This window comes from Mastomys coucha, unplaced genomic scaffold (genome assembly GCF_008632895.1).
Source record: "Mastomys coucha isolate ucsf_1 unplaced genomic scaffold, UCSF_Mcou_1 pScaffold23, whole genome shotgun sequence".
Classification (NCBI taxonomy): Eukaryota; Metazoa; Chordata; class Mammalia; order Rodentia; family Muridae; genus Mastomys; species Mastomys coucha.
This window is the reverse complement of record NW_022196906.1, coordinates 61,769,708-61,792,634: the sequence shown is the minus strand read 5'-3', so window position 1 is coordinate 61,792,634 and position 22,927 is coordinate 61,769,708. Positions and strand designations below refer to the sequence as shown.

The following is a 22,927-nucleotide window of genomic DNA, read 5'->3' as shown; positions in this document are numbered from 1 at the left end:
AAAATGGTTCTAGTCCCTCAGGACCATATTGCACTTTAGAGTGTCTTCTGCTGTTAGACTTTCCTAAGGGGAAAAAAAAAAAAATCCCAGACCTGTGTGAGAGGGATGTTCTAGAAGCTTGGTTGGTAGCAGTAAGAAGTTGGGTCTTCTTGAAGGGAGATGACTGGGCTGTCACAGTGATGAAGAGTAATGGTTGCCGGACTGCACGGCGTGAAGATGCTCACGGAGTGAGTTAAAGGGGGAGAAATGATAACGCATAGGCATCCATGGTTACTGCTACATGTAACAAAGCTTGGAACTAATGGAGCTAGGCAGAGAGCATCTAAGAGTTGAAATGGGATCAGGGAATGGCAGGCTCTGTGTTTTACAGTTCTGGAAAACAATGTTTGAAAACCACACACATTGAAAATGAGGGATGGTTGCCGGAGGAGGCCTTTGAGGACCCCTTACACTTACACGATTAGGCATCACCCATGAAAGAGTCTCAAAGGATCTTATCATCCCAAAGCATGCAGTTTGGGGTTTGCAAGGAGGGCCATCCACTGTGGGAAACGTGTTGCGCAATGTATAATATCCTCCTTACCATTACAAAAGAACTTTTTCCTCAGCTTAAAAAAAAAAAATTACTGAAACAGCAAAACCAACCAATATTTGAGGTTACTCTTCTCCCTCCTCTCCTGTAACCTTAAAGACAAAAGTCCTCAGGGTGCCATAAAGGGCAGCTGCTCCTGCATTCCTGCCATCGTAACTGTGGCCACCCCACCCCACCCCACACGAATGAGGACATCCTCCATCCAGGGAGAGCACCGTGCTGCTTTGAGGACTAGTGTGGGGAGGGTGAAGACTTCTAGCTGCTTTGATTGCCTGGTTCTCAGGTTACCTGTTTTAAAAAGAGACTAGTCTGTGGCATCTGAAGATGGTTCTGCTGTAGTTCCACCCTTGGGCCCTGACCAGGGAAGCATCTCCCTTTACCTTTAATCTCTCAGACGTAAGTGGCAGACAGATCCACAGACTCCCCTTTCATTTGGGGAAAGGAGCCAGGGCTCAGAGGGTGTGCCAGCATTGTTGCTAATGGCACCCTTTCCACACCTACAGACACTTGCTTGCCTGTGCTCCTGATACTGCGGAGGTGACTGACTCCTGCAGCAGTATCCTTCAACACTGTAACTGTTCTCAAGCTCAGTCAAACCTGGATGCCTTTTCTGCAGGCCTCTGTGTGATATGTTTGATATATTAGGTTGTTATTTAATCCAACTATATATCAAGCATATTCCTACAGTGTCTTGCCCTGTCTCCGGGGGTCCTAACAAAGTTTAGAAGGCAACAGGAAAGAATCTATTAAAAATCACAAATAGGTTCAGATGACAGAGTGCATAGGTTGTTATGTCTTTTTTTCTATTTCTTCCTGTAGCCTTTAAGACTTGTGTCTTATTTTCTTTTCTGTTGCTGTGACAGAATGCCCCAATCAAAAGCAACTTAAGGCAGAAGGGTGTGTTTTGGCTTAGTTTAGCAGGGGCCAGGCCATCATGGTGGGGGAGACCTGGCAGTCAGGAAGTGGAGAGATAGGTCAGCAAATGGATACAGGCCATAAAACCTCTAAGGCCAGTATGTCCTCCAACGAGGCTTCACCTCCTAAAGCTTCCAGAGCCAAATGGCACTGCCAGCTGAAGACCAAATGTTCAAACACACGAACTCATTATGGGTGGGAACGTTTTGTTCCAAACCACAACAAACTATTATCAATGCTACTACTACATTTCTGTTTGTTGTGGGAAGACGTTATGGTTCCTGAGGACTTAAGATATTTTCTATAGCTTAGTTGTATGCAGTTAGGAATCCTTAAGAAAAGTATTCAGTGGGAAAAGTAGAAGATTCCAACCCATGTCTTTGATATAAGACAGAGGTTAGGATTGTAGCTTGCAAACACATTGATCTAGACATTTCTTCCTGACAACTTTCAACACACTCTCACAAATTAAATTTTATACTCAAGTTTTCAATGCAAAAAAAAAATCCATACACTTCTTATCTATAACTTTCCACTTCTGGTAACAAACATAAACCATGGTGACTGTGCTCACTTTATGGATGGTGAGTCACTGGGCTTTATGCAAACCTTAATTTGGACCAATATGTCTGATGAAGAGACTATGATCTGAACTATGCTCTGTCTGTTGAGTGTTCTGTTGTAGGTGAACTTCTGCACAGAGGTTGATAATATTTAGAAGAACCCAGCAGTCAGAAAGTAAACACATACTCTAATTGGCTGCCGCAGAAGTTGGGCTACGACCCAGAAAGCATTCTTTCGGGTATATATCAGCCTCCTCCAGCTGCTTTGACTTCTTCTCATAAATGAATCTGTGAACTGTATGTGAGTTCACTCTGAGCTCTCTAGCCCAGAGACTTTATAAGTACTTTTTCTGGAAATAGCATGGCTATGCTCCCAGCCATTGTTCATTTTGCCTTAGGAGGAAAAAACTCTTAATGACACTCCTCACTATGGATGAGCAAGACCTCTCACCTTACAGGGGCAGGAGAGTAATCTAACTGGAGTTGTCAGAAAGGGACCTTGGAAGTACCTAGAAACCACCATAGGTGAACGAATCGTAATGGGTGGCAGACAGAAGTTCAGGAGGAGGGCATTCAGCAGTGGAGTCCTCGAGTCCTTTCCCAGTGTCGAGTGTGCTGTGTATGTCTGCAGGTGCTGGGCTGAGTGAGTGGGTTTTAAGCGCAAACAATATTAGCATGTTTGCACAGCTCAAGGGTCTTGGTCTTGGGTCCGCTCACATTTGTTTAACTGAAATGGCAGATGACCTTATGAAAGGGGTAGGAAGAAGTTACAGTTTTTTTAAGCATAGCTCTGAAAGGTCTTTCAGATGAAGATGCTTACTGGAAGTGGTAAGATTTGGGGTGGGGAGGGAACTCTGCTGTTGTCTGGCATTCCCATGTGGCTGATTCATATGCTGGGTAGGAGAAGGCAGACAGGTGTTCTGTGAAGTGGGAGAGCAAACATGATGCTTTCTGCCTGGCTAAGCTACCGGCTTGGAGCTCACATGCCAGTAACTGCCAGATTCAGCACAGGAAAGGAAAAACATGGCCGCCTGTTCCACTCAGGCATCCAACTGTCAGGAAAAGACCTCTGGCGTGCTGTGGGAGTCCTATTGGCCTCCTTTTTTCCCTCGAGGACATTTAAATTATATATAACACATTTACACTTTAAAAAAAAATCCACTGAACTTCTGACTTGATGTGACCTTGTTTTAGTAATGGCCTTCTGTAAGACTAACACAGAAGGCAAGATACAAAATGGTGGAAGGGTGATAAATGGCTTGAGTAGCTCTTTGGCACATGTAGTTGCTTGCATGGAGAAGGGTCATGGTACTTTTAAGCTCTCAGAAAGTCTTGTCTGGGCTGGTGAGGTGGCTCAGTGGGTAAAAGTGTTTCCCATGCAAGTCTAACAAGTTGAATTCAATCCCCGCATCCCACAGTGGAAGGAGAGAAAGCTGGCCTCTAACCTCCACATGTGTACCACACACATGTACACATACACAGTAATAATAATTTTTTAAAAGTCTAGTCTGCATGGACTGGAGATATAGCTCACTTGATAGAGTACTTGCCTAACATACACGAGGTCCTGGGTTTAGTCAACAGCACCTATATACCCGGCATGGTAGTCATGCCTCTAATCCAAGAGACAAGAGGATCAGAAGTCTAAAGCCATGTTCTACATACATAATTAGAGGCCAGGCTGAGATAAGTTAAGATTCTGTCTGAAGAAAAATCAGGGGCTGGGGGGAACAGAGGAGGGAGGCAGAGGGGTGGGAGATGAGTCTCTTACAGACACTTTCTAAGACTGAGGCAGAGGTCGGGGCTATTCCTGGGTAAAGGGTCTCAGGAACATAATTCACAAAGTGGGTGAGAAGAAGGACTATGGAGCCAAATGCTCTCCCTGCCCACACTTGCCCAGAGACATCAAGGAATGTGGGCAGGTCACTAAAGACAGCAGGAAGGAGGCAGGACTCCTGACGGTGGAAAGGAGAATGCACTTCCTGCTTATTTCAGTAAACATCTTAGAAAATTTTAATATAAAATGGAGACCAAAGAAAATTGATGAGCTGCTACCGAGGGAAGGGTGGTGCAGACCTGGAAGTGATGTGCTAGGCAGTATGGAACAGTTACAGTGTCCGAGTTGTCCACAGCCTGGGCCAGTGCCTGTCTACATCACGCGTCCCTTGACGCTTGCTTTGTCCTTTGCGTGTAACATGGGATACAAACGTCCAAAGAGACTTGCTTTGTGTAAAGAACCCCAAAAAAGCAATTTGTAAAATATGAGGAATGTGGAAATGTAGCTCAGTGGTAGAGTTTGCCTCATGTGTGCAAGACTTTGGATTCAGTCCCCAGTATAAGGGGCAGGGGTGAGTAGAAATGACAGGGTACGCAGTTGTTACTCATTCTTGAGTGTCTCCTGTGAGCTGGTCATGTTCTACATAGAAGGATACTTCCAGCATCCTGCCCACTGGAATGAATGAGACACTGCAAAAAAAAAAAAAAAAAAGGTACTCCTCTTTCCACGTGATTCCCCCTCTCCTCACCCAATGAGACAGGAGCTTCTGAAATTCAAGATGTATCTGAACAGACTCAGAGGTCTCAGGTTTACTCCTGAGCATTAGATGTGATCTGGCAAGAAACCAACTCCAAGTTGAATGTTGCGTGGCAGTTCTCTGACCTTAGATGGTGGTCCCTGCAGATAGCCAGCAAGAGGAAAATGCCACCACAGCTTATTCAGACCTCTCTTGAAGCTGTCAAACGGCCCAGGTGAGGACAACCCCATCTTCAGCTGCAAACAGGCAGACTACCCAGAAAAAGACAGGGCTAGGACCTGGTCATGACCCAGCCAGTGGCCTTTCCACTAGAGGATACGAGAGAAAGGGACATGGCACCCAAGAATGAGAGAATCAGTGACCAGCTTCATTAGGTGGTACTTTCTATATCTGCTAACCATCTTCACAGAACCAATTTAAGTAAGTGCCTTTGATAAAAATGCCCATGTTTACAGATGTCTGTGTGCATATAACTAAATGTCAGAAACAGGTCTCATGCAACCCAGACTGGCCTCTAATTCTCTTATAGCTGAGGATGGCCTTGAACTTCTGTTCCTCCTGCATGCCAGGATTAGAAGCGTATACCATACCACCACATCTGTTTATGCCGTGCTGAGGATCACATCTAGGGTCTTATATATGCTAGACAAGCCCTCTGCTAACTGAGCTATTACTCCTAGCTCTCACTTCTATTATTGGTTTCTGGCTGAACTCTAAAACTTGCAAGCCTTCTTTTAAAATAGGATATTGAGTCATTTAATTGACATTTATCACATGTGCTCTTCTGCCTGGTTTTATATAAAGGAAACCCAAGCTGAATAAAGCCTCAAGCAGATCACAGGATGAGTGGCATGAAGTTAACTGGCTTATGTTTTCTACAGAGTGGCTCCTAACCATCTCTCTTAGAAACAAAAATTCCCAAAACCTCACCCAGACCTACTGAGGCACGATGTGCATCCGATAGGTCTATTCGTGAGCCTGCAGGACTATTTGGTGAGCCTGTGGCTTCTCAAGGCCATATGCATGAGCCTATTCATGTTCCTTTTTTCTAGATTAAATTTATTTGGTCAGTTCTGGGGGTTAGAGGTGTACCGCAACTTTAAGGAGTTGGTTCCTCTTCCATCATATGGGTTCCAGGGATCAAACTCAGGTCACCAGGCTTGGCAGCAAGCTGTTACTGATCTCACCAACCCCAGTCATGCTCTTTAAGGGCATGTTTAGGACCCAGCTGTTGGGAAAAATAACTCAGGATTAAGCATATCAGAGTCCGCAGTTTTCTGAATCTGGAGGCAAGTTTGACTGGCTCAGGTCAGCAAAAGGGCTCAATTAAATAGGAAAGTGAAGACTCAGTCTCCCTGGAGAGAAGATAGGAATGAGAGCTTTGTGCGAGGGAAGCAGACCTGAGGAATCATGGTGCCTGCCCTGCAGATTCCGGACTGGTGATCCTTGGCTATTGCTCTACACCTCTACCTCCGCCTGGGATAGTCCTTCAGAGAATAAGCCTTTCTTCTCTCTTTACCTCATGGCCCCTTTTTACTGTCCTACCATCCCTACTTCAAGTCTTCGTCCTGCCAGCTGGTAGGCACCAGAGCTGGTAGGGAAACCACAGCCCAGTACTACATCTTCAGCAGGTCTTCCCACTGCAGGAGATCCCATGTCCATGCAGCTAGAGGGTGGCTGGTTTATGGAGTTACAGTGGGTGCTTTCTCCCAGTGATAACCTTGGCTCAGAGGGAGATAGCGACCCATGCCAGGGCATGTGAGCAGCTGCCTTTGGGAGTTGGGGGACCACTTTATAACCGAGTGGGAGCTCCTGAAGATAAGACTGTGTACTCTGTCTTATTTCAAATCCAGGGATGGGATGGAAAGAAAAGTCAGGAAAGTAAAACATCAAAATGGTTGCCATTGTAGAAAAATCTATGGGTGCCAAAAATACTTCCAAGTTAGATGTTTAAGTGTGTGTTTTTAGAAAAATGTAAAGATTAAAATCAAAAGCTACAGAAAATGGAGAAGAGGGCCTCTGATCAATAGTGACAAAGATCCCCCCTGTAGGCAAAGGCTTGGCAGTGAATTGGAAGGAAACTCCATTTTCATGAGGCTTTAATCAGAATCTGGTGATGGGCGTTCTGCTGCTGTAACTGAGGCCACTCAGAGCGAGAGTCTGGGTAACATGGGGAGCTATCACAGGCTTTCATTGCCTCATCAGCAAAATGAGGAAATTGCCCCTTTGGTGAGTCCCCCGATGGCTTAATCTGTTATATGCTTCACTTTCTTTTGCAGAAGGAATTTCCAGAAAAACCTCTTAATCTCCAGGTCATCAAATGAGTATATACAACATATACATTCATGTGTATTTCTATGTCTCTATATAAACGTGATGACACGCATTTGGGGCCTATGCATACAAGTACATTTTATGCCGGTGTCTTATATAATAGGTCATTTTTATGTTTCAGTAAACAAGTCCCAGCCTCTTCTAACCCAGAATGAGCCTGTGGAGCTGAGCCCCTTTCTATCCTGAATACCCTTTGAGCAAGACTGTTGTCAGAAATAAGAAATATGTTCCAGTTCTCTCTGGGAACTTAGAGCATGCTACCCTCCTTTGCCCCCACTTCTAGTGCACCCAGTCCTTATTTTGATAGTATAAGTTGCAAAAAAAAAATTATAATTTTTTCAAGGCTCAAGATACAGTTGTTAAGAATAGGGTTGTAGGGGTCAAGGGAACTGTGCAAGCATGAGGGCCATAATTCGATTCCCAGATCCCACATTTAAAAAAAAAAAAGCTGGGTATAGTGGTACGTAGTTGTAATCCTAGCACTGGTGAAGTAGAGACAAGACAATTCTTGGTACTTGCTGGCCAGCTCAGCCAAACTGACAAGCCCCAGGTCAGAGAGAGAGCCTGGCTCAAACAAAGTGAAGTGGGGCCACTACCAAAATGTGACACCCAAGGCTGTTTGCTGGCTTACACAAAACACACGAAGAGGAAAAGGTGGGGTTAGGGACCTAAGGAATTGCTGTATTCGTCCTGACTAAAGTTTCAAACAGCCCATTTTGTAGGCTGATTGTGAATATCTGCTACAAAGTCATTTTCCCATGGTGCCCTTGGGGTAACCTTATCTGCATAATTTTAAATTCAGAAAGATGTGGGTTTAGATTGTGGTTCAGATTCCTCATGCTGCCACATGACCTTAGGCCCTCCGTGTTTGACCTTGAAGCTGTGCTGCCTTGATGCCTCTTACACTTGGGGGTATCCTGTGGTTGGTATATAGCTGCCTATGCTCAGTCACCTCGCTAAACCTAGGTCTTCTCAGTGTAAAAAATACGAAAAGATAATTTCAGTAAATTGATTGTGCGTAAGAGAGCATGAACACAGAATATGGAGTAAAATGATTGGCCATGTTACTCAACATGTGAACATACTTAATGCCTCTGAATTGTACACATAAGATTATTTATGGAGGCTCTGTGCCCCAGTGTAGGGAATGCCAGGGCCAGGAAGTGGGAGAGGGTGGGTTGGTGAGCAGGGGGAGTGGGGAGGGATTTAGGGGGTATTTCGGAGGGGAAACAGGAAAGGGGAGAACATTTGAAATGTAAATAAAGAAAATATCTAATTAAAAAAAGATTATTTATGGAGCGAATTTGACTCTCATTTTAGTATACATACAGAGAGAAACTGTACCCGACCTCCTAATGCCTAACATCTTCTCCTGGCTATGGATAATCAAACTAAATTGACCTGGGACACACAGAACGTTAAACCCAGTAGACCTCAGGAGTTCCTGTTTGGCCACTGTGTGCTCTGTCCTACCCATCCTGGGACCACTATCTTTATACCTGCCTGGTTTCCCCCAGAGTTCCTTCCCAGCTTCCTGGTGGGTTTGGAACCAGGGGATGTGGTGGTGGTGGTGGAGGTGGATTACCATCTGCCTCTGGTGCTTGACATCTGCACAAGGGTGTTCAGGGCTCTTCCTGAGGCAGAGCCCGGCTTGGGTGTTGGGGTAACTGAACTAGCACCACCTCAAAGCTCCACTTTATTTTCTCTTCCAGTACCAGGTACCGTAGTGATTGACATACAACTCAACAACAGAACTATCCTGAGTTACTTTTGTTTTCTGCCCAAGCAAAACCTAGGCTTTTTAGAACTAATACCCATCTTCCTTTATGTTCTAGCCCATTTTTGAACTTGACATTCTGGCCAAATAATGTCACCATCCATTCTTTTTTGCTTTGATAGCTGATTGCTTTGAGTTGCACTATTAATATTTCTGGAGCCTTCAGAGTGTCTCACTCACAGTGAATTTTAAAGACTGTGGTTTGGAAAAGTACTTTGTCTCAGACTCTTCAGATTTAAAACGTGTGTAGAATGTCACCACTAATAGCTTTTACTTTCTAGTGGAGAGGGAGGGGAGGCTGCAGATGGAGAGGCCTCTCAACCCTGGGTGTGGCTTGTCAACAAAAACCAATAGGTGCCCGAAGAGCCAGGTGATCAAGCAGTAAGTAGCTTGGCAGAAAGAGCCCCGTGTGGCTGTACATCGCATATGACTTGGCTTTCTTTTCGTTATAGCAAGCAGATGAGACCCTGGATTTTGAAGAACAGATCTTAGAAGCTGCTAAATCCATCGCTGCTGCCACAAGTGCCCTGGTCAAATCGGCCTCTGCAGCCCAGAGGGAGCTGGTGGCCCAAGGCAAGGTGGGTTACCATGGCTACCTAAGCCGCAGAGCATCCATGGAGGAGAAATGTTTGGCTTGAGAAAAAAAATGCATATTGGGATCCTGTTGTAGGGCTTAAATTCCATCCGCTGAGCGAAAGCTTCAGCTTCTAGGCCTCTCATCTGCTTCTCGTTAAGGAAACCATCCCATGCCAGGCAGAGAGCAGGGCCTGAAAGAGACACTTAGAGTCCCACTGTGCATTAGGCTGTCTAAACTGTCAGCATTTCCTGGTATGTGCCACAGTTCAGGGGCTCTGTAATCCCACTTCCCTGCTCCAAATGCCTCCACTTGGTTTTAGGACCACTGGGTAAATGCTGGTTGGCTTGCCAGTTGTGCCTTGCTGAGCCATCTAGACTTAAATCTGAGATCCCCTCGGTCAACTTCATCATTATTAACTCAGTCCACCTGTGTAAAAGCTTTTCAGTATTTAAAAGATGTAGATGTCGTTTGTCCTGTTGTTCGATACATGGGGCCAGTCTGTCTATCCAGACTGGATCTTGCTGAGAGCTTCCCAAATACAAAGGCACTCCAGAAACCTGTAGAGTTGTCAACCTGAGGCGGATTCAGTTGTGTGTGTGTGTGTGTGTATGTGTGTTGTGAAGCCTTTTCTGTTTGTATGCAAAGAGTTGGGTCGCTTTGAGAGAACAGACAAGAAGCTTGACCAGTGGCGGTTCAACTTCTACCAAGAAGTTTTATGCCACTTAGTCTAAGTTACATGCTTGCTCTTCTTTCTAAGCCATCATGCAGTATGTCACTCAAGATCATTGGATATACATCTTCCCACCCAAGCATGAGGGCTGACTACTGGCCTTCTCACTGAATCTCTGTAGGTCCTGCCTCATGCTCAACTTACCATGCCCTTCCATTAAGTTCTTGTTGGCTGGACAGCCTATAGAGACAAAGACAGATCACTGAAGCATTTAGCTTCCTTCAGCCATAGTAAAAGATCCGTATGCTAAACAGATTGCTATAGACCAGAGAATCTACCTTGAATGTGGTAGGTTTCCTGGCCTCCATGAGACTTGCTTTGTACAGGCATTTAAAATTTGAGAAAGGAAGTTCGGATGATCTTGGGGGAGCTGTAGGATTATATGAGAGTTTCTGGGGTTTGCCTGACACTCAGGAGGTATCTGTAATTGTTGATGGATCCCCAGTCTTGTTTTCAGATTGATGTACTCATTTCTTTCCTGCAGCAATACCTTCTAGATCTGGACCAAAAAGAAAACCTCATTTGTTGTGGTTTCTAAGCAGGTGCAGAGACGATTCTTCCTTCAAGCCCCTTTGTCCCCTCTGCAGAGAAAATGTATTTCTTTAAGACATGGTCTGCCCTTATTTGCAGAGAGGGAGATATTTTACATATCTTCTGCCAGAATCCCACCCCATGGCTTTCAAGGTGGGAACAGGGAAGATTTAAATGCCCTTGACCCTTGAAGGAGGAAACCTTGGTGTTTATAACAAAGGAAAGGTCAATAGAGGAATTCAGCATCAGAGATAGGCCAGACCATCATTTCCCAGAAATGCCATTTGGAACATTGTCCTTTGAGTATATGGGGCCAATTAATGCCAGCCATCAGGTACTGACCCAATAGATCTATGGCTGGGATCCTGTAAAAGGGATGATCAGACCATTCCAAGGTCAGTGTTATTGGTTAAGGTGACCAGACAATGCTGTATGGCTAGTTTCAGGACACAGGAGGATCTGGGGTGGCTGCAGCTCACCTTGCTCATTACCAACTTCCCTCCTCTGTTCCCCAGGTGGGCTCCATCCCTGCCAACGCTGCCGATGATGGACAGTGGTCCCAGGGGCTGATCTCTGCCGTGAGTCACCATTTCCTCTTCGTTTGTTTTGTGAATAGCCTCGAGGGAGGTTTGGGCCTTGGGTCACTTCTCTGTTGACTGTCCTCAGGCCCGGATGGTGGCGGCAGCAACCAGCAGTCTCTGTGAGGCAGCTAATGCCTCTGTCCAGGGACATGCCAGTGAGGAAAAGCTCATCTCATCCGCCAAGCAGGTCGCAGCTTCAACCGCTCAGCTGCTGGTGGCCTGCAAGGTGAAGGCCGACCAGGATTCAGAGGCCATGAAGCGGCTACAGGTAATGGTCACTGATGCTGGTGGGAAAATACTCCTGTTGGAGCGGGTAAGTGTCGCCAAAGGGGACCGTCTCACTTCCTTGGCATGACCCACCAGGCTTTCCATCAGCCAGCTCTGTCTCGCTCTCCAGCCTCATCCTCTGCCGTCTGCATCCGTGCATCTCACGACCACTGCCCACCACATCCACATAGCACCTGGGCCGTCTGGGCTGGTGCCTGTAGCCATCACTCACCTGGAATGGTCTGGCCTCCCACCAGCCCAATCCAGCAAACTTCTGTTCGTCCTCTGTGACTGAAACTCTTCCTGACTCCCTCCTCTGTCCTGCCAGAGCCCCTGGCCTGGCCACTCTTATGACTCCTGTCACATGGCACTTCTGCCTCTGTTTTTCTGTGTCTTGGCTGTGAGCATCTCAGGTAATCCATCTTCATCATGACACCTGATTCAGAGGAGGTCCTTAGGATTGGCTCCAGCAGGGGGAGAGAGCACAGAGGGGATTTTAAGAAAGTTGCTAAGGTCTCCTTCCCAGAACCCAGAAAGTATGTATATAACAATCAAGTCCTTCCCCATGCATATATATTGGCCTGATTGTTTTAATTACAAAACTCTTTGGGAGCTGTAAAGATGGCTCCGTGAGTAAAGGTGCTTGCTGCCAAGCCTGATGACCTGAGTTAGATCTGTAGAATCTCCATGGTAGAAGGAGACAGCTGACTCCCATAAGGTGTTTTCTGACCTCCACATGTCGTGGGGGCTTACACACACACACACACACACACACACACATACACGGAACTTAACTGTTTTAAACACAATAAAGGAGTGATTTGAAATGGGAAGAGCACTGCACATCAGATGTTTGTCTTCTGTTCCTCTCATCATCTACGTGCGATGCTTGCGTCTGGTTGTGGTCATAGCGAGATGCATCTGCCTTCCTGTCACATTCCGTACCATGCAGTTTTTCCGTGAGGCGGAGGCACCATTCCTCATGAGTCTCGTTTTCAGTGATTGCATGGTTTCACGTCAGCTGACTATGCCAGCTCCCCCCATGCTTCAGACATTTTATTTGTTTCCAGTTTTCTAGAACTTTAGTATGCTAAGTGTTATTATATAGATCATTTGTATTGCTTAGAAGTGTCTGATGTGTGCATCATGAGTAAAATCATAAAGGGCAGAAAGTCCAGGTGATTCTTAGAAACTCAGAAGTGTCATGTCTTAAAATCCTTATTTTCTGCCGGGCAGTGGTGGCATATGCCTTTAATCCCAGCACTTGGGAGGCAGAGGCAGGTGGATTTCTGAGTTCAAGGCCAGCCTGGTCTACAGAATGAGTTCCAGGACAGCCAGGGCTATACAGAGAAACCCTGTCTCAAAAAAAAAAAAAAAAAATCCGTATTTTCTCTTGGATGTGGGACTCCTTCTACATATGGGAGACACTCTAAGAAAAGCACTTTGGTTAAGAGAAATCTGGGTTCCAGGGCTAGGTTTGGCTGTCTGGTAGATTGCTTGCCTAGCACACATTCAACGTTGGGTTTAATCCCTAGTACCACATAAAACAGGGTTGGTAGTATAAGCCCATGAGACCAGTACTTGAGAGGTGGAAGCTGGAAGATCAGAAGTTCCAAGTCATGGTTATCTCTTCAACATAAACTCTTGACTCTGAGAGAAATGGGCAACATTGGAAATTTAATGAAACTTTAATCACCACTGAAAGATAATTCAAAATCTCAGCTTGCAGAATGCAGTTCCCTAGGGCCCCGACACTCCCTTGGTTTATGAGTAAACCAAGGGCTGAGTAGATGGCTCAATGGGTGAAATGCTTGCATGTATAAGCATAAGGATCTGAGTTTGACCCCAGCACCTACATAAAAGCCAGTCCCAGTGGGAGGGAGGCAGAAATAGAAAGATCCCCTAGGGCTCACTGGGCTGCCAACTTCTGACCTCCATGCATGTGCACATTTACAGTATACACAAACATACACACACACACACACACACACACACACACACACACACACGAGTAAACTAGAATGGATAAAAGCCTGAGACAGAGACTTCATTGACAAGAGTCTATGAGATATCCACAAATCTCTTCTTCTTTGTTCATAAAGCACAAGCCTGGCTGTACCTTACATTCTATCCATCAAGTCTCATTCCTTACAAGGCTCTTAAACCCCCAACATAAGAGTAGGTGCTCCCTGGCGTGTCTCATAGCCCTCCACTCCCTCAGGAGACCTTCAGTGAGTCCCAGCTCTGAGCAGCCTCTGTACCAGGTGCTGCAGGTACAGAGAGTTTAATTATGCCCCTGCCCTCAAGGTGCTAGAAAGACCCAGGCATGGGAAAGGCTGTAAAAAAAAAATCAGCACAGAGCACTCACAAACACTGACAGAGAGAATGTGAGCCAGGGCTATGACATGCAGAAAAGAATCATGAAACCTGAGCCATAATCTCAAACAGGTTCCATTAGGACCAAGGGGCAGTGGCTTTCCGGACAAAGGCAGCCCAGGTCTACTTCCGCTACAAGCAAGTGCTGCTTATTTGCATGACCTTCAATTCCCCCTTAAAAGCATGTGCTCAAGCCAGAGAGAGTAAAGAGTCAGTAAGCACTCACTCTGTAAGCATGAGGGCCTGAGCTAGATCCCAGAGCCCACATAAGAAAGCTGAGCATGGGGTCCGATGTTTGTGGTCCAAACGCTGGGAAGGCAAAGATGAGAGCAACCCCGGGGCTCACCACCTAGCCAGTTTAACCTAACTGATGAACTTCAGACCACTGAGAGACTCTGTCTCAAAGGAAGTAGGTGGCATGTGTTCTTTGGCCTCCATATCTACACACCTACAGCACACATAAAAACATTTTTTAAAAAAAAGGCATTTTTTTGGAGCCAGGAACTATATATCTTGATTCATCACTGAAAGAACTGTACTTAGGTGTCAGTGTTGGAGGAGCTGGCGTGTCTTGCTAGCTCCAGATAACTTCTGTGTTATAACTTGGTCTCATAAACATCATGTCTGTTCTTGCCAGACTCATGCTCTCTTGCTAATGATGTTGCTCATGTCTTCCTCTCTCCAGGCGGCTGGAAATGCTGTGAAAAGAGCCTCAGACAATCTTGTCCGTGCAGCCCAGAAGGCAGCATTTGGCAAAGCTGATGATGATGATGTTGTTGTGAAAACCAAGTTTGTGGGAGGCATTGCTCAGGTGAGTGGCCAAACCCACAGTCGTGTGCACCTGCCAAGATAAGTCTTACATTACAGCAGATGTTCAACAAAGCAGGGCCTTAAACAGGATGCAAGTCCATCTCTTCTGAATGTAACTGTCTGTAAGCTGTGAGAGAAGGGGTGATGTTTCTGCCATGTTTGAGACCTGGCCTGCACCTTATTCTCCCTCCCTAAATGTTGCCCCTGGCAACTGAGTCTGAGATGGCTTAATTACCAACTTCAGTGTCCCATCTGTCAGGAAGAGGGGAAGAAGCAAGGGCTGGGATTTACAAACCTCACTTCCTCTCCCAGACCATTGGTGTAGTCACCGTGCAAGATGGAAAATATGAGTTTCTTTTCTGGATAGTTATGTTCCTAGCTAAAATTCAGGTATTCTATTATAAAGAAAGGATCAGAGAGCAGCCTAGAGTACAGCAGTGATATTTTTGGGATAGCCACCCTGTCTGTCCGTTCCTCCTGGAACTGTTATGAGAAGACGTGAGTTGCCTGAGGTAGGATTGTGTTCTCATGTGTGGAAGTAAAGAGGAAACGCCAGGGAGCCAGGCCTGTGGTTTTTGGGTGTGGGTGTGTGTGTGTGTGTGTGTGTGTGTGTGTGTGTGTGTGGTGTTCCTCATGCCTTCCTGGACTCTTGTAAACTGTACCAGGTTTTAGCTATAGACCAAGTTGTTTTGGTTTGGTTTGTTTTACCAGAAAGTGTTTTTTATTTACCTGTTCCTTTAGAAGTCTCATATAAAAGAGTCCCTGATTAATTGAATGTGGAAAATACTGCTGCATCTAGCACCCCACACTTTGGTCAATAAATTTGTGTGCTTAGTAGACATTCTGGAAGGGTCCACTCGAGGGAACTTGATTGGCTTTCTTGAACACAAACTTACCCAGTCCCACTGTATCAGTTAACTAGTATTCCTCAGATTTAGACCCTAGAAGCATGAAATGTGTGCATTTGTTTTCTGTGTCTCTCTACAAGTTTCACATCCTTGGGTTCAACTGACAGTGGCTTGAAAATATTCAGGGAAAACTGCAACTATACTGGATGTTTTAGAAAAGCTGTTTTTTTTTTCTGGTCATTCTTTAAACAATTCAGTTTAGCAACTGTGTGCATGCTGTTCACGTTACATTCCGTCTTATAAGCCATCTGGAGATGATTCAAAATATGCAAAAGGGAACTGGAGAGATGGCTCAGAGGGTAAAGTGTTTGCCATGCTAGTATGAAGATCTGAGTCTGATCCCCAAATCCCATGTTTAAAAGAAAAAATAGGTGTGGTGTGTGTATATATGCAATCCCATATCTGAGGAGAGAAAGCAGACCCCTGGGACCTGCTAGCCAGCCCAGTCCCAGGTCAGAGACACTGTCCCCAGAAACAAGGTGGATGGTTCCCTGAAGAGCAACAGTCAAAGTTGACCTCCAGCTTCTACATATATGTGCAGCCACACACACACACATATACACATACATATATATATATACATGCATATATTCACTAAACAAATAATAAATACGGGAGGAAGATTCAGAGGTAATATGGAAAGATTGTGCCATTTTATACCAAAAGCTTGATCCTACATAGATTTGGGGTCTAGCCAACTAGGACTCTTGAGTCCAGGAATCAGATACTAAGGGCCAACTTTATATGAAGGCCACTTAGTAGTTGAGGGTCCTAGCTTTACCTTCCTGCACATCTGAGCTTCACCCTTTTCTACCAACTAAGTCACTTTAATGGCCCATCTCTCTCAGCCTCAGACCCTTCTTTGTAAATACAGGACTGTCACAGGCTTGCCACAAAAGCAATAGGACAACCTAAGTCAAGTGCAAACACCAAGCCTGGTATGGATACAAGAGGTGTTTGCTGCTAAGTCCCTACCCAGAAGTCAGCTTTTTCCCCCCTAATCAGCTGAGTTATTGGTGTCAAAACCAAGCCGTGATGTAAGCTTGTTTCCAGAGCTAAGAATGCTGTTCCTGGGCCAGTATTACAGCTCAGCAAGTAAAGATGCTTGCATGGTAAAGGCATGTGGCACGGGGCCTGGAGACCTGGGTCAATCTCCGGGACCTACATGTTGAAAACAGAGAATTGATGTCTACCTATTGTCCTCTGACCTCCACATGTGTGCTAAGGCACATGCACATACCCTCAGCATACATCAATACATGTTTTGTTTTGTTTTGTTTTGTTTAAAAAAAGAATGTTGTTCTGCATCCACCATCAGAGGGGCTGTGGAAGACAGGCCTCCACAAGAGCTTCAGATCCCTTCTGTTCGTTTCCTTCCAGATCATTGCGGCCCAGGAGGAAATGCTGAAGAAAGAGCGAGAGTTGGAGGAAGCCAGGAAGAAGCTGGCCCAGATCCGCCAGCAGCAGTACAAATTCCTACCCACAGAGCTGAGGGAAGACGAGGGCTAAGACCGGCCCATGATGGCGAGCCCCGGGAGGTGGCTCCTACTCCCCCAACAAGAACTGGACATACCGGTGTTCCCCAGAGCCAGGAACTGCCTGGAAATGCTGGCCCTCCACCCGGAGTCTCTCTCTCTCTCTCAGTCCTCAGTCCCGTCACCATCAGCTGCATGATCATGATCTCACGGTACAGTGTCCCACCCTCAGCTCCTCCAGCTCCCCTCACGCCTCACTATATCTCAGGACAGAGGGGGCACACATTTCACGGACCGTTACCAAAAATGGAAAGTCAGTATTACTTTGTTGTCAGACACCTGTACTCTTTGTCCTCCAAGACTGCTCCAGGGCCTCTTTGTGAAATCACACTAGGAAAAGAATAATGCTAATAATGGCTCACAGGAGTCATCAGTGTCATGGACACAGATTCTCTCTCTCTGGAGAGAAGACAGAGCTGGAGTTGGGCACTGTTAATAAAGCCAGAAACACTCCCGAGTGGACGCCGAGGTCTGGAGTAACAGAGGTCCTTGTAAGTGTGGAGCACTGACTCACCCATGGGGGAGACGATCCCCTGCCCTGTTTGCACGCTTTTCTTGCCTCAGTGTGTAAGCTCCTTGTTACAACTACACCCATCTTGTATTCTGTGGCCCGGAAAAATGGAAGTTATTTTATTTTTTTTTCCCTCCGTAATCCAAAGGGCAGAGTTTTGGAAAGTGGTCAGGGTTAGGTGGGTAGGGGTGGGAATAAAATACTGGGCTCCTCACTCTGCAAGGCTGTTTCAGTTTATGCAGACACACACATGGAGACTTTGTCCTTGAAGGATCTCAGTGCAGCGCCCCCTGGAGGAAGAGTCAGGTAGCATTTAGGAAGAAGGTTCCCATGTTTGAGCCCCAATATCAGTTTCTATGTACTTAGGAGGGTCCAAGTTCAAGAAGGAAAGTTATTTGTTTAGAACTTTGACCTTGATCCCAAGAGGGCATTTCCCACCATGTATCTTAATATTCCCAAAATCTAAATATCCCCTCTGGTCGTTGTGGACCTGTGTGACATTGTTGCTTGCTGTCACAGAAGTGTTTTCACAGTACATCATTCGGGTGCCGCACTGTCAGCCCTCCAGATGTCTTCCCCTTGTGCCTTTCCTCTCAGGACCCTCTTCTAGAAAGACCACTCTCGATCCCTGAGTTTACATTTGAGCTGAGCCTCTACATAAGATAATGGATGAAGAGGGGGCCTAATACCAAGTACCAGCATGCTAATGAATTCATGAAACATTAGCAGGGGCATGCTGAGACTGTAGCCCAGTTGGTAGAGTGTTTGTCTGGGTAGCAGCCTTGGCTACATGAAACCCTGCCTCCAAAAGAGAAGTAATAATAATAGAGGCATATGGTCTTCAAGGCTAATGGCTGCGGAAGGCAGGCTTTCTCCCCCTTAATGATATGATAGCAGTACCACATTGTATGTGGGGCTCACCACTTAGATCCAGATTTCTACCAAAGAGGAAACACTGGTACTCTGGTCCTCAGAAAGAAAAGAGTGAGTCAACCTTCAACCTTGCCAGATGAGTCTCCTCGAGCCGACTCTATCCTGTGCCCCAGCTCTAAAACATAATTAAATTCTGACACCTTCCCAGATGTTTAGAGACGTATACATGCTGCACAAAGAAATTCCTTTCAGACAGGTAGAAGGATCTAAGCGTGGTGTGAATGAAAAGCAAATGCAGGGCACACATGGAAGGAGTGAGGCTGTCCCAGCATCAGATCTAGTAGAGCAGGGCTGCTGGAGAGCCTCAGTGCTGGGAGCCTTGACATTCATGGAAAAACAAAGCCCCTGGCTCGCCCTCTTTGAGTGTAACTCTTCATGCCTCTGCTGGATACTGTCCAAAACTATTAAGCCAGACCCCAAAGTTCATGATCAAGATGTGACAGTGACCTCACACAGTAGGACAAGAGGCCCTCCTGCAGCTGCCTCACCCTCTTTCCTGTAGGATATGCTTCCAGGCAGCTGCCCCTCACCCCTCCTTCCACCTGTCCCCCGGATGGACATTCCAGGGGCAGGACAGGGACAGATCCTGAGTGTCTGTCCCTGCCCCAAGGTTGTTTAAAACCTTCACAGAAGTGGATCCAGGAGAAAACCTCTAACAAATGAAAGACAAAGGGCTGCTCTTTCCAGCCGGGAGGGGAGTTTCAGGACAGTGGGAGTATGCCCTTCTGTCTAGATCATTGTGCACTAGTAACTTTGTGGGAAGGTCGTTCCCAGGTATCTCCTGCCATGGTCGTGGGCCTACTTCTCACCTGTCCCTTGCTAGCCCATGCCGTGTCCATGTGTGTGAATGTCCTTATGGATGGCTGGATCTCTCCTCATCTCATAAAATGGATGAAATGCTGAACTATGGGCATTACTTAATCAATGCTGCTGCTAGTGTCCCCAGAGGCACTGAGGGGACTTCTGGCTCCTAAGGGAGAAAGAATGCAGATGTAGTGAATTGTATTTTGGAGTAGTTTCAAGGCCAAGTGGCCCAAGGCCTGGAACATGGAATTCACCCTTCCCGTGAGAGGGGGGCTAGGAATGTAGCTGAGTGCTCTCTCCTACCACTGGCCCCGTGAGGGAGGCCAACATTGGGTGTTGAATCTTTACACTGATCTTCCTATCCATAATTTCCCTTTTTGATGATCAAAAGTAGGATGTGTGTGGTGGCTGGGAAATTGCACTTACCTTGCTTCTATCTTTCAGAGGTCTTTAGACCAGTATGCAAAAGCCATGTTTGGTCAGACAGCCCTAGGAAGTGCTTCTACTGGCCAGTTGGGGGTGGTCTTGGAGGTCATCATAAGCAGATACTCAGGTCCTAGGCAGTCCTCCAGTTGACATTGGTGTTTTCCAGAGGCAGCTGCCCAGGCTTCAGTCCGTGCATACTCTTTCAGGGCTAAGCCACCACAGATCTGCTGGCACTCACTCTTAGTTCAGAAAACCCTCTAAGCTGCTCAGCATACTCATCCGCTTGTTGTCTGAGTTCTCTACCGCTGGTGAGAGTACGGACAGCTGAAATCAATTGTTAACAACCATATAATGAGGTATGACGGCGAACATTTAGAATCCCAGCACTGGGGAGATAAAAGCAGGAGAATCGCAAGTTTAAGGCCAGCCTGAGCTGAGTAGCAAGATCCTGTCTCAGAAAACTAAAGGCTAATGGGTGTAACTTAGTGTTGAAATGTTTGCCTCATAAGTGCCAGGCCCTGGGGTTTGTTCCCAGCAACACACAGACTTTAGCCAAAATGTCCCACCACCTAATGCATGTATTTTTTCCCACCTCCTAAGTGGCTCCAGATCCAGAACCTCATGGAGGAAGCGGGGTGGAGGCGGTAAGAGGTGCGCCTCGCACGTCCTCTTTCCCCTCTGGCAGGTGGTTCCCCCATCTCCCTGAGCTTGGTAGTTCCCAGGTAAGGTAGGGCCTTTGGGATGTAAAGCTTAAGATCCCAGCACTGATGGTGTGCTCTGCTCAGATGCCTAGAAGAAACGGACTCTGACTGAGCGCACAGACACATCTAAAAGATTGAGCAAGTTGCAAGGAATTGGAAGGAAACAGTGCTCAGAATCCTAAAAGTCAAAGGTCTTAGGGGCTTTGCTGGTGGCTCAGATCTTACCTCTCCACAGAGTCCCTCCCACAGGGTCTGCAGCCTCTGCTAGAGAAGGCATCCTCCGCAAATCATCCCCTGACACCACTGCTCTGTTGCCGTGAGCTTGCACTTGGTCTGTTAAGGTTATGGTCATTGGGAATGAGTGTGAGGAGGGACCTTCCAGTATTCTCACAGTACTATGAAGAAGGGCTGACACTTTCCTGTGAAACAGGCTAGGTTTTATCTGGTCTCCCTGCAACCCAGCTCGCTGCCCACCAGGAAGCAATAGCATGCGAACCCCTCTGCAGCCATGTCTGTCAGAAGACAAGAAAGGGAAGCTCTGCCCTTGTCAGAATGTTTAATCACATAAATTAATTTATCTAATCACATAAATTATTTTTTTTATTCATCAGAAATAAACTTTTAAAGGAATGAACTTGTGTGAAGGTTTCATGGCAGGGCGGTGGGGAGATGAAAAAGACGGAAGAGAGTGTCTTGCTTATGGGGGAGAAATTCTGCTCTGAGCCAAACACATCGATCTTCACAGTAACCAAAGGGATGTGTGTGTGTGTGTGTGTGTGTGTGTGTGTGTGTGTGTGTGTGTGTGTGCGCGTGTGTGTATGGGTGGAGGAGGTAAGACCAGCCTCAGGGTACCACCCAGGAAAATAAAGGAAGTAGGAACCTGTGGTCTCCTCCTCCCTTTGGAACAAGCGGGCTTCCTGAACAGGTCAGCCCTTGACCTTGCATGTCCCTAGAAGACTGAATACCTGGACACAGAAGAGTGTCTGAGGCACTTGACTTGTGGAGACCCACCACAGGAAGATTAGGTTCAATTTGTGACAGCTGAGGCCAAAAGTGTCACCTCCAGCCTTCCTTCCTGTTGGAGGGGGTGGATCCTTGGCCAGAAGTCCTTGTTTTCAGGGCAGCCAGACTTAGAAAACTATAAAGCATTCCTAATCTGCAAGATGGGGGTATCCAAGAATCGCCATAGCAACCAAAGCGACCTTGGGATGGACGCCAGTGAATAGGGGATGCTCCTGAACTCACACTTTCTGAGCCACCTGATAATAAAGCTTGCATATCTCTGACTTAATAAGAATGACAAAAATGGGGTTAGGGCTGGCGACCACCAAAACAAAAGTGAGATGCCTGAGGGGCAGGCCAGGGAATGGAGAGAGAGGCTACTATTGAGTCTCCTTAATACCAGTCCTGTGCTACCAGACACATGCCTCAGTGCTCAGCAGCTCTAGAAAAGGCATATGGCCATTCTTCAAAGGGCCCAAGACTCAAGGAGGCAGGAAGTAGCTGGGTGAGGTTGGCTGCTGCCTATCAGAACTCACATCCTCTATACACAAAAATCATATCAGGTCAAAAGGCCAACAATGACTATACCTGCAAGCCCTGGCACCTGCTATGCCCTGGAGCCCAACCTCACATTCCCATAGATGGTCACAATTTAGGGAATACAAACACTAGACTCAAAGAAATGGGAATAATAGGGTACTGCTCTGAAGGTAGGGAAGGCTTCCTAGAGGATGCCATTTGCCTGAGTCCTATGCACTGGAGATTCACGGGGGTGAAGGAGATATTCTTCAAGCTGCGGGGTTGTAAAGGCAACAGCCTGGGTTTAATGAGACAATGACTTAGGAGACAAAAATTCAGTGAGTCCAGGGCTTGGCAGGAGAGGAAGAAGTTAATGCACATCATGTTGTGGTCCCAGGGCTCTCCAGGATAGGGATGCAATAGTGGGAGGGAACTGCCATCAGAGAGACTGGCACAAGGAAGCAGATGGTAGGTGGCTACTGCCCTATTACCCGTTTATCCCTTATAGCAAGACGCAGAAATAGATATAAGGTGTGGTGGTTTAAATATGCTTGGCCCAGGGAGTGGCACTGTTAGGAGGTGTGGCCTTGTTGGAGGAAGTGTGTCACTGTGGAGTGGGCAGTAAAACCCTCCTAACCACATGGGAGCCAGTCTTCTGTTTGCCTTCAGAACAAGAGGTGGGGAGAGGACCATGGGGCCCATACATGCATGTGGCAGAGCCTGGCTCATACTAAAGGCTCCTGAGCAGAGAGAGGTGGGGGTTGAGAGAGAGAGGAGACCACAGAACAGAGGACCATTCCATTCCATATATGTTTGTAGCAGGAAGGGGGCATCCAGAGGTCACTGACTAAGAACCTTCCCTTGATGCTCAGCCAGTGACAGATTCCAAATGATGCTCCCACAATCCTACTTCCTACTTTGGGGTCCTTTTTCTTTCTTTCTTTCTTTCTTTCTTTCTTTCTTTTTTCTTTTTTCTTTTTCTTTTTTTTTTTTTTAGACCA

The 22,927-nt window shown here is 46.4% G+C and overlaps 1 protein-coding gene across 4 annotated transcripts in view; it reads left to right on the top strand.

The window, feature by feature from the left end:
• Positions 1 to 21,032, top strand: part of Tln2 (talin 2) — a 413,098-nt gene extending 392,066 nt beyond the window's left edge. For all 4 annotated transcript variants that reach the window (XM_031343921.1, XM_031343919.1, XM_031343920.1 and 1 more), the window contains 5 exons: positions 9,168 to 9,293; positions 11,069 to 11,131; positions 11,220 to 11,402; positions 14,463 to 14,588; positions 16,876 to 21,032. In XM_031343921.1, coding sequence (XP_031199781.1) covers positions 9,168 to 9,293; positions 11,069 to 11,131; positions 11,220 to 11,402; positions 14,463 to 14,588; positions 16,876 to 17,004 — 627 coding nt within the window. In that variant the 3' untranslated portion in view covers positions 17,005 to 21,032. The remainder of the gene's footprint in view (positions 1 to 9,167; positions 9,294 to 11,068; positions 11,132 to 11,219; positions 11,403 to 14,462; positions 14,589 to 16,875) is intronic.
• The last annotated feature ends 1,895 nt before the right edge of the window (positions 21,033 to 22,927 follow it).